The following is a 15,312-nucleotide window of genomic DNA, read 5'->3' as shown; positions in this document are numbered from 1 at the left end:
CTCACCCCCCCCCCAACGGAACAGGCCCTCTGGAAACAAAGCTGTGGAGAAGTGCCAGAGGCCGCTTGAAGAGAGAGGGCCACAAAAGAATGTGGTAGAAGGTATGTTCTCTATGTGAGTGACCTTGGTGCCCTCTAATGAGCTCCAGTGGTAAGGACACTGGCTCTGACGGCCTAGGTGAGAATTGGTAGACAGGCAACTAGGCCCCAGTCGACTCCTGAGGAGATGTCAGGGAGTCTCCTCTAGGCCTCAGATGGTAGGAAGCCCCGGAGCACAGCTAGTCCGAGGGACTAACTGCCCCCTAGTGGTAAGAGGGGCTCAGGGAAACCGTGGGTGAGGAAGAGGGCATTTACCTTTCTATCTGTTTAGGTTCCTTTTGACAGAGGGGCTCCGCTGTCCTCAAAGTAACAAATTAACAAAGTTGTCTCCTGAGTGTGTGGCACAGGTTCATTTCCTGTGACACATTGCCAGGGACTGAGTTAGCCCTAAACTGCTCAGTCCTCTGAGGAATTCTATGTAACACAGGGCACAGCTTTGTGTCATCCTCATAAAGGCGCCTCCCACCCACCTGCTGTTGCCACCCACCCCACCCCCCACCCCCACCCCCCACCCCCCGGGAAAGGCAAAAACACGGCGGGAGGAGTATAGATGAAGATGTGCAGGAGAGACCCAGCTCCACACTCCTTACTGCATACCTGACAGGACAGGGCACCACACCATTGTCATCTGCCATGCCATTAACTTCCCTGCTCTGGTACTTGTTCCTAAGACTCTCATTTAATTCCTTTTCTATGCAATTGCAATCACAAGGTTTAGGATTCACACCTTTGCACAGTAGTCATGCCACCGAAAGGGAAGAAGGCTACAAGCAAAACTGTAAAGCGCCCAAGGGATTCTTCTGATTCCCAATCTGCTGATGACACCCCGAACAATGTTCCCCACAAACCAGGTAAAATCGAGGGGGGGGGGCGGTTCTGCAAAGCTGTGCCTACTCCAGGGGACAATCAGGCCTATCTCTTGGCAAATGGTGTATAAGGGCACCCCGGGCCCAGTCAGGATCAATGCTTCAGATTTCAGGATTCAAATTTTAGATTTCAAGATTCAAATTTCAGATTTCAGTTGCAAATGCTCAATACTTGTATTTCAAGTTTCTCAATCTGTTTGTTGACTTTAGATTCCTCCTTGATATTCTCATACCAGGACTCCTAACCTAAGCCACACTCACTTCCAACCTATCTCCTGGCAAGGACATGATTTGAAAGTTACTTTAACCCTGAAAGGCTTGTACAAATGCAAGAGAGAAGGAGGGGGGAAAGGAGGAAGGGAGGGAGGAAGGGAGGGAAGGAGAGAGAGAGAGAGAGAGAGAGAGAGAGAGAGAGAGACAGACAGAGACAGAGACAGAGACGGAGATTCCCAGACACATGCCTAGTTTTCATCTCAAGTGGGATTTAAAAATACTTTAGTTCTTGTACTTTCCCGCTGTTTGTTTGTTTGTTTGTTTGTTTGTTTCAATGTACTAGAAACACCCGTGATTGTTATCAGTGATGAGGACAGTGCTTCATCAGATCAAGATGAGCAGCAGATGAGGTAATCTATGTGAAGTCTTGTTTGTCTGTCATTAAGGTTTTTTTTTTTTTTTTTATCAGAAAATTCAACGATTTTTTGTAAAACATCACATAGCATAATACTTATTTCCAGATGAGCTGAATTCTCATATACTCATTTTAAAATTTTATGTTTTTCATAGGGAACCTGTTGTGAACATGATACAAGACTTTCAAGGTATGTTTTCTTAGAAGACATGTGCCATTCAGAAGCACTGTTTTCCAATCATTCAAGTTTTACTAGGTCATAAGTGAGACACTGACCTATAGGACTCTGTTTGATGTTTCCTTCACATATATTAGACTGCTTTCTTTATGTATAGGGTCTCTTTTGTGTGTGTGTGTGTGTGTGTGTGTGTGTGTGTGTGTGTGTGTATACATTTCTTTGCTTTTTAAAGTGGTAATGTGGAAACGGAAATAGTTTTAACAATGACGAGGTCTGGGTGTTTTGCACAGTAGAAATTGAGTAGGGTATGTGTTCCTGGATGGATTGGATGAGGTCATCTCCATTTTTTAACTACTGTCTATTATATTTATTAGTTTCAACATGCTCTTTTCATGCTCTGAATTACTTTAGTTTTTCTGGAGTTTTGATGTTGTTTTTCCTAGAATAACAGTGCTTACAGGAGCCTTTTCATACAGCCCTTACTAACTCTGAGTGAGCTATTTAGTAGCAAACTATAAAAGTTCTTTGGTTTTTGTTGTTGTTGTTCTTTTTCTTTTCCCCAGTGAACTGTATGAGGTTGGATCCTTAACCTCATAAATTTTACACTTGACTATTAACTATTAGCTCTGCTTTATGAATGGAACGACATCTTTACAAAGTGACTAAATAATACCTGTATCATTGCAGGTATTATTTGATTTGTAATTTCTAAAAATAGCTATGTCCTGCATTTCCTTGATATAAGTTCATATGATGAGTAGAGAACTCCTAGTTCATGAAATATTATGAATTCCAGCGCTTATGGGTAAGCATGTGTTCTGAAGTCTAAGAAAAAGAATTTAAATGTTCTGTATTTAATCTGCTTTTTCTCAAGATACTGTCTTTTTTAGTAAAATACAGTGTCTAGACATCATAGGTCAGAGTGCTTAAAACCAACTTTCATATTGTATGTCTACTTGTATGTTTTCAGCAGTGTTCAAAATAAAATATACTTGTGTTTTATCAAATGTGTTCTCACAAGAACTCATCCTGTAAGATTATCCTTTGAAAAGAAGAATATTTACTAAGTGTTTATATTCTTTTGTATTAAGTGATTCTGAGGAGAAAAATCAAAGTTGTCTTTGAACATCTGTATATACATGATATAAACTAATTACCATAGTGACTTGGACCTATCTCTTCTCTACATTAAGTAGTGGAATATATATATATATATATATATATATATATATATATATATGCAATTTGGTTGAATAGAAAGGATGAAGGAAAGTGGAAGTGTTTACAAAAATGTCAGAAAAGTTTGTATTTTGTATTTTGGAATGATGTCTATTGTATCAATTTTTAATATTTTTGCGATATTGCTCAAAGAACATATCCCATGTCAATTTGAATGTATGGGAACAAAGTAACTTCCAGTTTTATCTTCTAATAAAATTTTATTTCATGTATAGGTGACTTTACAAAGTCTTACCTTGCAAAGAGAAAACAGTTTCACCAAGATTTGAAAACATCTATCGATACCCTGTGTGAAAAATTTGTGCATACTGTTGAAACGCAACAAAGGGAAAGGTAAAGTTGTTGGCTTCTTTGAATTACAAAACTTGTGCAATTTCTTACTCTTCATTAGTGCAAATAAACACAGATTCATGATCACTATGCATGGATTTTGAATCTCCCCCGAAAAAACTTCAATTACCTTGATTTTTTTCCTTTGAACAGAAAATTTATTAGCTTTAGAACCTCAGTTTTGCAGAATTGAGATATATAATGCAGAGTACAGTGAATAGAGTCAGCTTCTTGCGCTTTAGGTAACAATATAACTCTTATTACTGTAAAATTCATTAATGCTTATGTTTTGTAATTGGCTGCCTGCATGCATGCAGGGTCAGCACCAAAGCATTATGCATAGGACAGCAGATAATAGTCAGCCTATGTAGGTACTCTTAACGTATCGCAACTGTAAGTCTTAAATTGTAGTGACAGTCTTACAAATAACCTGAATGAGTCTCAAACTGCAATTGCCATTCTTTGGGGAAAGTCATTGTGAGACTGGGAGAAGACAAATTCAGTGAAGAATTCACTTAGGGCAGTCCTTGAGGAGGAAGGCACATGTTACTTGCAATACATCAACTTGCTCTATCAGAATCTACGTTATCTAGCAAGAGAAAAACATAGTGTATTAGATAGAGGTCAATTAAATAATTATAGATGAATTATATAACAAGGAATCCTCGCCGTTCAAGAGGGAAGGCATGTGATACATTCTCTCTTGTAGTGTACTTAGGAGTACATAGTTTTATAATGGGGCCACGTGACTTCACTTTTCTCTGTCTCATTGGAGTATTTTAATTATTTTACTCTTGTCTTTTGTTTGTATGAATTATGCCAGATAATTTTTATTTGACAATGTGTAATTTGTCTTATCCTCCTCATACCATAAGACCATGCTTATCATTTATGTTTCACAGGAAGCTGTTTTATGCCAGATATTCTAAGATGTTTGAGCCTTTGTTTCAACAGTGGGAACAGGATGCGATAAAAGTTGGGCAAGAAGAAGACAGTTTTGCTGTGAGTATCAGGTGTAACCTTGTAGCCAATGTATTGTGACAAAGTCTAAAGTGGTAGGAATAAATACAACTACTCAAGAAGGATAGTCGAGTATAAGATCTTGGAGGAATAAGATGGGTGAGGTATGAGATGAAGGGCCTACAAGACCATGCTTTCTGGCTTGCTTCTTTTTCTGTGGTGGCATGTGGTGAAAATGGTGGGATAAGAGTCAGGCTGACCAACACAGTGTGTTCTAATTGGAGACTCGCAACTATTCTTCTCTCTCTTCTGAGAGAGGCGAATGAGGTACATCAGACCAGCAGTAGGAGTGCCCAGCATAATTTAATGACACAATGCTAAACAGCTCTGGGAGTAGACCATGTAGCTGCTGTGGCAGAGCAGGTGAGGGATTATCTTTGAGTAGTTAGTATTCTGACAAGCCCAGACGAGGAGGGGAAAGGAAAGATGCTTGGATGCAAGAACAGTTTTGATAACTGATAATGATATTTACTCTGAAACTGAGAACAGGACAGGGAAGTTGGGTGTTAGACAACGGAAAATGTTCTTTTTAGGTCCTCGTGTATCTTGACAGGGGACTGAGCTGCAGTACTAAAGAGAATGATCCTCAAAGCCGGGAAAGAGCCTCGGTGCTGAGAAGATGGGGAAACAGTCCATGGTTATGGTCAGGAAGCTGGGCTCTGGCACTCTGCTTGGAATCTACCGATACTTTAACTGGTTATCTCTGTGACTCACTTCCCCAAGGAGTGAAAGCAGGGATAGCAAAGTTTCCACCTTATAGACTTGGTTAAATATTAAACAAGTTCTGCCTTCATATATTTACTAAAGTGTCCCAAAACAGTGCCCGATAACTGGCTGTCATCTGCCTATCATCTTTTTCATATTTAATATATGTGGACAAAGATATCTAGGGGATGACTTTGAGGGCCAGCAGGGCTTACACTCAGATTACAGCTGGAAACAAGGTCAAGGAGCAGAAAGGGCTGCATATGGAAATTTCATCTACGTACATGTTGTAATGTGCAACATTTAATACTCACCGAATGCTAGACAACAAGGAGTATATCCTATTTATATGACTGTGATGTAGGAATTCACAGATTGGAAGGATCCTCTGTTGACTTCAACATCAAGAATCCTTGCAGTTTAAACCTTAGTGACAAAAAGACTAACAGCCAAAAACTGTTGAAAAATATTTATCTTAAATCATTAACATCATTTAAAATTGAACATAAGGCCTGGCGGTGGTGGTGCACGCCTTTAATCCCAGCACTTGGGAGGCAGAGGCAGGCGGATTTCTGAGTTCGAGGCCAGCCTGGTCTACAGAGTGAGTTCCAGGACAGCCAGGGCTACACAGAGAAACCCTGTCTCGGAAAAAAAAAAAAAAAAAAAAAAAAAAAAAAAAAAAAAAAAAAAAAAAAAAAAAAAAAAAAATTGAACATACTATTTGAAGCAGCACATGCCAGCATTTGGGATTGTGAATATTCAATTTTCTTGCATTTTGTCACCTCTTTCTTTTACATTTTAGAATTCATCCCGTGAATATGCAGAGACTTTGTTTAAGACTACAGTGGTGCAGAGAGCAGCCATCGATGAAGCAAAAGCTATTTCTGATCAGTTTCTAAAGGTCTGTTTGTTGTAGCTGCTAAGAAATAATATCCTTATGACACAGTATATAGGTAAAAACAGGAGAGACAGGCTGGTTCTTCCTGAATCTATGGGGACAGGGGGAAGCTATTAAATTCTTCTTTTAAAGTTTGATCATTTTCTATTTTGAATGATTTCCAGTGTTAACTATGATTGCAAAGGGCATATTTAATTTGAAAACATATCTAGTTTTATGAGTCATTTACATCAGGAAATGTAAAATTTGGACTTCACCTAGAGATAAACACACTGGAGAACTTTGACGTTTAATTTGCTCTGGGATGTCTTTATGTTGAAGTTGATACATAAAGAGCGGAAATCAGGCATTTTTATAAATAATCTATTGTTTTCTTTTTCTTGTTTAGTATGGGCAGTTTTCTTGAGTGGAATATAGGCAAGGGTAAACAACAAATGAGTTTTTCTGTTCTGTTTGTCTCTTGTTTATTTGAAACAGGATCCAACTACTTAGGCCTGGCTGGCCTTGAATGCATAGCAGTCTGTGTGCCCCTGCCTCCAGAGTGCTGGGATTGCTGGTGTGTGCCACCACACCTGGCATATTAAGACCACTTTTATTTTGTAGTGAAGTATGTGAGATTGCTATGGGATTTTACTATCAGAATTGATTCATGTCCAATGGTGGCTTTATGTTCCAATTTGCAGCCATTAGAGATGGCTGAAATACCTAATAGAATGAACAAAGAAGGCAGAGAATAGATCTTTAGTGAAAAGAGAATTATGCACTTGGACTATCTTTAGTGAAGCTCATGTCAAGCTACAGTATTCAGGGGTTTAAGGGGTTCTTTGGAGGACACTCTTTTAAATACTGTTTTACATTTTGCAGATTATATATATGTATATATATATATGTATATATATATATATGCAAATATACATACACACACATATATGTACACACACAATATTTTAGAATGTTCTTTGGTATTTCATGTTTTAATATCGTTTTAATTTTCTTTTTCCATTGAAAATAGAATCTTCTCCTATCCAATACATCCCAACCACATTTTTCCCTCTCTCTGCTCCTCCTAGCTCTATCCCCACTACCTTCCCTCTCTCCCAGATCCACTCCCTCTCTAACCTGTTATTCAAACGTATCTGAAGTGTCTCCTTCTAAACTAAGTGATGCTGCTTTAATAAAGTGGCAGTTACCAAATTCTTTTAAGAGCTTCAGTGTTCCCATACCTACTCCAGGTATTTAGGGAGAGTTTAAAGTTGGCAGGAATGTAGCTCTACTGAGCCAGGGAGAACTGTTTTCTTGAAGATCTGAATAGAAGGGCTTTCCTGTAGCTGGACTTTCTCAGAACCACCAGCATAATAAATACTGACATGAAGTCTTCTAAAGAGTTTGCACTTAGGCACTTACCCAGCTAGCTCATCTAACTTAACCCGACTATCTAACCTACAACCAGCCGTGTGGCGTGGCTAGCTCTATACCCTTCTCTGTTTCTCTGTGGTCCCTGTCTGTTCCCTCCATGTCCACTCCAAGAATCTCCCACTTCTGCTTTCTTCCCTCAGCATCCCTCCCTCTGCCCAGCAGACCCATCTCCTACTTCCTGCCCAGATATTGGTCATCAACCCTTTATTATAACCAATCAGCAGCTAGACAACCACTGATGCAATTCTAGATTGCCTCCAGGCAAGTGAGGAAGGATGAATATTTAGGAAATAGAAAACCCTATTTCTATGGTGGGCCATAGAAATGACAATACCAGAATCCTGCCAGCACTTAGTTCTTTGCAGATACAGAATTAATGTTTGAAAATACAGAGACACACCTTCTTCACACACTGTAAAGAAAAAGTTACCCCAACAGTTTCTTCTAAATGTCCCTGTTAAATGTGACCACTAGATTGGGAGCTTATTAGCAAACCTTCTACAGTGGCTGCTTGCCGTTCCTCTCTCCAAGTTACCAATAGGGTGGGTCATGTGCTCTGTACAGAGGCTCTTTCCTCTTCTTCATTGAACTCTCTCAGCTGCTGGACTACCACAGGAACTTATCATTTCTTGCTAGTACTAGGAAGTCTTTTCTGAGTCCCCTCTTTCAGTCGCCCCTTCAGTTAAAAGTCCCCACCTCCCATGTTGCACTGAAAATGTGCAAAAAAGTATCAGCCTCCCTTTCTTAACTCTCAGATCGTCCAGTGCCCTTCTCGAAATCTTCCCCCTCCTTCAAATCAAAGCTTCTTTTGCTGTCATTGCTTCCAGGCCTCCAATATAGTCGCTTCCTGTGAAGCAACCCCTACTCTGTTTCCCTGCTTTGCTTACTTGTGGTTTTCCCTAATTCTTGTCTTTATCTAGAGAACCCAGCAAGTTCTCCTTTCAAGCCGATTTTAAACTTCTTTATATTATTCTTGTTTATATGCTAATCCATATCCTAGGAATATGGCAGAAACTATGCAGACACGTTTCAGTTGTTCCTGGCATACACATGCCACAGTTAGTGACCCATGGTGTATATCACTTCACTGTTCTCTGGCTGAACAAAGAAAAGAATTAGGTGATGTTCTGTGTAACTTGAATGCTCTTAAGGCAATGTGTCTACTGTGTCTATGGAATGGAAATCATGTTACATGTTCTGTGGAAGTCATATTGCATGTTTCTATCTTTCCTCTTAAGCCAGTACTGGGGACAAGGCAGGGGATACTCTAGTTCATGCTATAGGCCTGCATTTTTTTTTCACTGACTGCTTCCTTTTGATTTCCATTGTTCATGCAGCATCTCATGTTCCCAATACAAATAGGCACCCTTTTACCCTTTCTTTGTAACTATACTTCACTCATGTCTACCACATAACTACTTATCTATTGTTTGTTTGTTTGTTTGTTTATGTTTTATTTTAATTCAAAGCCCTCCCCCTCCTCTCTTTCCAGTCTCACACTTACTGATCACTATCCTATTGCCCCCTCCCTTTCTCCTCAGAGAAGGGGAGCCTGCCCACCCCTTTTGAACCTCTGTGCCCTCAGGCATCTAGTCCCAGCAGGCATCTAGTCTCATCCTCTCACAATGAGGCCAGCTATGCAGATCAGCTAGGGGAAAGGGGATTCATTAGCATGATCAGAGACTGAGACAGCCCCCTTTCCACTTGTTGGGGGAAACACACGAATACTGAGCTGCACATTTGCTACAATTGTAATGGGGGCCTAGGAACAGCTCCTGCATGTCCCCTGGTTGGTGACCCATGTTCTGTGAACCCCCATGGTTCTGGGTTGTATGAATCTGTGTGTCTACTTGTGGAGTTTTGACCCCCTCAGACTTGCTCACTTCTCTCCCCAAGTCTTCCTCAAGACTCCCCAGGCCCTGTGTGATGTCTGGCTGTGAGATTCTGCAAATGTTTCAGTCAGCTGCTAGATGAAACCTTTCCCTTTCGGGACAGAGTTCTGCTAGGTTCCTGCCTTCAGGCATAGCAGAGTATCTTTAATATCACCAGGGGTGGGCTCTATCACATGAAATGGGTCTCAAGTTGGGACCATCATTGGTTAGTTGTTCTCTCAGATTCTGCTTCACAGTTATCCCTATATATCTTGTAGTCAGGAAAAATTTGGGGTTGAAGGTTTCCTGGATGGATTGATGTCCCTCTCTCCTCCTGTGGAAATCCTGTCTGGATTCAACGGGTGGTCACTTCAGTCTCTATATACCCCTCTATCAGGAATCTACTCTAGAGTCAAGCCTGTAGACTCCCCTTATCCTCTCCTGTCCCAGGCCTCTAGCTAGTCACCAGAGATAACCCCCTCCCCCTGATTTTCATTCTCACTCCTGGGCCTCTCTCACACAGCTTCTCCTCATACCTGATCGCCTTGCAACCCCATACCTCTCTTCTCTTACCCTGTTCCCTCTCTCAGTCCACTTCAGATGACTATTTAGTTCCCCCTTTGAGGAAGATTCATGTATCCTCCCTTGGGACCTCTTTATAAACCACTTTTTGGTCTGTGGACTGTACCATGGCTATCCTGCACTTCCAGGACAAATTGCTTCCAGTTTATGACTATGATGTATAAACCTGCTATGAACATAGTTGATCAAGTGTCCCTGTGGTATAGTGGGGCACATTTTAGGTATATGCCCAGGAGCAATATACCTGGGTCTCGAAATAATTGGATTCCTAGTTTTCTGAGAGACATCAAATAGATTTCCAAAGTGATTGTGCAAATTTATACTCCCACCAGCAGTGGAGGAGTGTTCCCCTTTTGCCACATCCTTGCCAGCATGTGCTGTCCCTTGAGTTTTGATCTTAGCCATTCTGACAGGTAGAAGTTGGAATCTCAGGATCATTTTGATTGGCATTTCCCTAATGACTAAGGTTGGTGAACATTTCTTTAAGTGCTTCTCATCCAATCTAGGTTCCCCTGTTGAGAATTTTCTGTTTATCTCTGAACCCCGTCTTTTATTGTCATTTTGGATGGTTGGTTTCTAATTTCTTGAGTTCTTTATATATTTTAGATATTAGTCCCCTGTCAGATGTAGGGTTGGAGAAGATCCTTTCTAATCTGTAGGCTGCTGTTTTGTCCTATTGACAGCATCCTTTGCCTTGCAGAAACCTTGCAGTTTCATGAGGTCCCATTTATCGATTGTTGATCTCAGAGCCTGAGCCATTAGTGTTCTACTCAGGAAGTTGTCTCCTCTAACGATGACTTCAAGGCTATGCCCCACTTTCTGTTTTATTAGATTTAGTTTGTCAGCTTCTACTTTTAAGTATTTGATCAACCTGGACTTGAGTTTTGTCCAGGGTGGTAACTATGGATCTATTTCCATTCTTCTGCATGTTGATATTCAGTCAGACCAGCACCATTTGATGAAGATGCTTTCTTTTCCCCATTGTGATGTTTTTGGCTTCTTTGTAAAAATCAAGTGTCCTTAGGTGTGTGGATTCATTTCAGAGTCTTCAATTCGATTTCATTGAACAACCTGTCTGTTCCTATATCAATATGATGCAGCATTTATGTTTTTTTATTTATTTATGTTATTTATGTTATTTTGTTATTTATTTATGTTGCTCTGTAGTACAGCTTGAGGTCAGAGATGCTGATACCTCCCAAAAGCATTTTAGTATCCAGAATCGCTTTAGCTACCCTGGGTCTTCTGTTTTCCCATATGAAGTCGAGATTTGCTATTTCAAGGTCTGTAAAGAATTGTGTTGGAATGATGATGGGAATTGCATCGAATCTGTCTATTATTGCTTTTGGTAAGATGGTCATTTTCACTATGCTAACAACCATACTGACCCTTAGCATGAGAGATCTTTCTGTTTTCTGATCCCTTCCTCAGTTTCTTTCTTTAGAGCCTTGAAGTTCTTGTCGTATAGGTCTTTCACTTGCTTGGTTAAAGTTATATTAAGATATGTTATATGATTTGTAGCTATTTAAAGGGTACTATTTCCCTAATCTTTCTCAGCCCTTTGTATAAATAAGTGCTACTAAGTTTTGTGGGTTTATTTTTATTTTATTTTATTTTTTTTTGCCTTTGAGGTAATTTTGAATCTAGCCACTTTGCTGAAAGTGATTATCATCTGTACTCTGGTAGAATTTTTGAGGTTGCTTATGTACACCATCATATCATCCACAAAGAGAAATACTTTGACTTTCTCCTTTCCAACCTTTATCTCTTTGTTAGGTCCATTTGATTCATAATGTGGGGCTTTTTCATTATTTTTCTTTTTAATTTTTGTCTGGATGTCCTGTTAATTCATGAGCGTGGGGTTTTGATTTCACCCACTATTAATGTATGGGGTTCCATGTGTGCTGTAAGTTTTAGCATTTCTTGTACAACTGTGGGTGCCCTTGCATTGGGAGCATGGATGTTCAGAATTGAGATATCATCTTGGTAGATATATTTTTCATCAGTACCAAGTGTCCTTCCCTGTCTATCTTGATTAATTTTTGTTGAAAGCCTACATTATTAGATTTTAAATGGCTGCTCTAGCTTGCTTCTTTGGTTTATTAGCTCAAAAAATATTTTTGCAGCACTTTATTTGGAGGTAATGGCTATCCTTACTACTGAAGTGTGTACCTTGTATGCAGTAGAATGTTGAATCATGCATTTTGTATCCATTATTTTAGCCTGTGTCTTTCTGTTGGGGAATTGAGACCATTAATGTTTAGAGGTATTAAAGACCAGGGATTGTTAATTCCTGTTATGTTGATGGTGGTGGTGATGGTAGTAGTGGTGGTGGCAGTTGTGGTGGTGGTGGTGGTGGTGGTGGTGGTGGTGGTGGTGGTGGTGTGTGTGACCATGTGTGTACTTTGCTTGGTTTGGTTGCTATGGAAATGTAGATTTCCTGTGTTTCATTGGCTGTAGCTATCTTCTTTGTTTTGGCATTTTCCTTCTAGTATTTTCTGTAGGGCTGGATTTTTAAATAGTTTTGTTTGAATTTAAATTTGTCTTGAAATTTCTTATTTTCTGTATCTGTGGTGGCTGAGACTTTCTCTGGTTATCGTATTCCAGGTTGGCATCTACATTTTTTTTTTTTTTTTTTAGAAGTTGCAAGATATCTGTTCCAGCCCCTTTAGCTTTTAGACTCTCTACTGAGAAGTAGGGAGTAATTCTGATAGGTCTGTCTTTGTTTGTTACCTGGATATTTTCCCATTGTTTTTGGATTTTGACTATTATGTGGCAGGAGGAATTTTTTTGTTGTTCAGTTTTGCCTTGCCTTCATCAAGTTTCCTGTATGTTTATAAGCATCTCTTTCATTAGGCTGCAAAAGTTTCCTTCTATGATTGTGTTGAGAATATTCTCTGTCTTTAGGGCCTGTACTCTTCACAGTCTTTTCTTCTATTACTATAATTATTAGGATAGGTCTTCTCATGGTATCACAAATCTCCTGGATGTTTCAGGTTGGGAACTCTTTAGAATTAACATTTTCCTTGGCTGATGTGCCAATTTCTTCTATTGTGTCTTCTATGCCTATGATTTTTTCCATCTCTTACACTCTGTTGGTGGTGCTTCCATGTGTTGTTCCTCTTCTCTACCCTAGGTTTTCCATCACCATTATTTCCTCAATTTGTGGGTGTTTTTATTGCTTCTATTTGCATTTTCAGGTCTTGAACACTTTTATTTCCTTCACATTTTAAATTGTTTTTTCTTGTATTACTCTAAATGATTCATTTATTTCCTCTTAACAGCCTCCACCTGTTTGATTGTATTTTCCTGTATTTCTTTAAGGGATTCATTGAATTCCTCTTTAAAGGTCTATGCCATCCTTATAAAATTGGTTCTAATTCATTTTCTAGTGTTTAAGTTTGTGTCAGAATAGCCAGGACTTGCTATAGTAGAATATCTGTGCTCTTAAGTCGTCATATTGTCCTGGCTATGGTAGATTGTGTTCTTTAGTGGGCATTTGACCATCTGTTCCTGTTGTGGTATTTATTAGGTGGGGGCCTAAGCTCAATGATCCTGGTATGGCAAGCCTCTTGTGGGTATTCCTGGGCTAGACAATGGTACTCACAGTACAGTGCGAGTATACCATCAGTTGCACATACTCTTGGGGTAACCTGGGGAGGGGATTGGAGGTAGGGAGAGGCAGGTAGAGAGGTAGCCAGACAGTGGAATTCCAGGGAACAAGAGTCCACTCAGGGCAGCTGGGCATGCTCCAGAGGACTCTGCAGGCAAGGAAAAGGGGTGAAGGAATTGAATCTAACCTGTATGTTTTAAGATCATCAGGTGTGGTGAAGGTGGGTGTAGAGTTGGAGGGACAATGGAGGTTCCAGAGCAGGGGGGATAACAGGCTGCTCAGGGGAAGTGGGCTGCCCCAGAGAACTCAGCATGCAGATAAGATGGGTACAGGTCTGATCAAGGTGGGTGGAGAGGTGGAAGGATAATGGACTTGGGGGTTAGGTTGCAGCCAGCTTCTGAGGGCAGGGAAGCTCCCACTTAACTCATTTATTGCACATGGAAATCTGCTTCAATATCACCATTATTGCCATTTCTAACAAGCATCCGCTGACTGAAAATTTGAAAACTTTGAACTTTGCATGGTTCAAATGTGACATGAAAGGGGGATTTTCAACTGAAGTAGGTTTTTTTGTTTGTTTTAGAATATGCAAGTCCTGGAGGATGAACACAAAATTCTTGATGCTGTTGAGAAAAACAGATTGGAAAATGAAATGGAAATCCTGAGGAATAAAGTTGTGACAGAAAATGTAGGTAGTATATACCTAACGCCGAGAAGTGGGCAACTCTTTGCTCTTTTTTATGTCTTCCTTGAAGAGATGCTTATAATAATTATCAATATCTCTCTTTTAAAACAGCAACAACAGGACTTGGCAGCTATAGAATCGTGTCTTCATTTTCTGTTCTCCGAGGATAATGAAGAAGATAAGCTATGATCCTATGTCATGTGACATACACAAAACATTCCCTACATGACCAAAAATTATAATAGAAATTGGCACATCTCATTTGTCATTCTTTCATGTGGTACATATCAGACTCTATGTCTCTTAATCATCAAGTGAGCTCTGAGCAGTTTCCTGGGTTGCAGCCATGACAAGGGGATAAATACTGAATTACCAGACCCTTGGGAAGAAATACAGAAGCACTATCACTAACACTAATAGATTTTTTTAGTACATGGTAGAATTAACTCAATGGCGTTATAAAAGTTCTCTACTGCAACCTATATCTGTCTTGTAGAAAACAAAATTTAACTTCTAAAACTTATCACAAACTGAAAAGAGAAAAACCAAAAGGTCCTATGCAGATCTTGGGGCAGGGGTTGGGGGCGAGGGAGCAGTTTTGTGGCATTTCTAGGTAGCTAATGTTCATGGAATGGTTTTATGTAGTTGTTTGATGACACTTGTCCTTAGTGTTGATCGAAGGAATTTGACTTATTTACAGATATGCATAATTTCTTTCCTCAATATTCCATTTCTGCCCTTTGGTCATGTACTATCTGGAGTGCTTTGTTTCTCAACTTACATTATCAGTGATTGTGCAGAAGTTTACATATGTATGTATTAACTCATGAATCATTCTCTTGACTTCCTTCTTATGGTTTTTACTTTTGCATTAAGTAACACACAGACCTTCCATGTAAACACCGTGTTTAATAAATTTGAAAATGGTTTAAGTCTACTTCAGATATGTCAATTAAATACTTTCTTTGTATAATAAATGGAATTACCAAATTACTTGAAAAAATATGTTAGTCCCAGAAGAAAGAGTGGACTGAGTCATCTGACCAGGTGCTTTCCATTTTGATTTTGACCAGTGAAGAAGGTTATTATGCCTGTTCATTTTTTTTAACTACAAGTACATATGCCTTTATCATACAAATGCATGAGACTCAATCTGCCCTACTCATATGTGCACATATCTGCA

At 39.6% G+C, this 15,312-nt stretch overlaps 1 protein-coding gene across 1 annotated transcript; it reads left to right on the top strand.

Annotated features, from left to right (window-relative positions):
* Positions 1–4: 4 nt before the first annotated feature.
* LOC117694777 (synaptonemal complex protein 3-like) lies at positions 5–15,066 on the top strand. The gene is made up of 9 exons (XM_034485754.2): positions 5–101; positions 811–949; positions 1,521–1,587; positions 1,748–1,782; positions 3,225–3,342; positions 4,242–4,341; positions 5,867–5,965; positions 14,028–14,132; positions 14,241–15,066. Exons 2-9 carry the CDS (start codon positions 841–843, stop codon positions 14,316–14,318), a joined length of 711 nt encoding a protein of 236 aa, XP_034341645.1. The 5' UTR covers positions 5–101; positions 811–840; the 3' UTR covers positions 14,319–15,066.
* The last annotated feature ends 246 nt before the right edge of the window (positions 15,067–15,312 follow it).

This window comes from Arvicanthis niloticus, chromosome X (assembly GCF_011762505.2).
Source record: "Arvicanthis niloticus isolate mArvNil1 chromosome X, mArvNil1.pat.X, whole genome shotgun sequence".
Taxonomy (NCBI): Eukaryota; Metazoa; Chordata; class Mammalia; order Rodentia; family Muridae; genus Arvicanthis; species Arvicanthis niloticus.
This window is presented reverse-complemented; position numbering and strand designations above follow the sequence as displayed.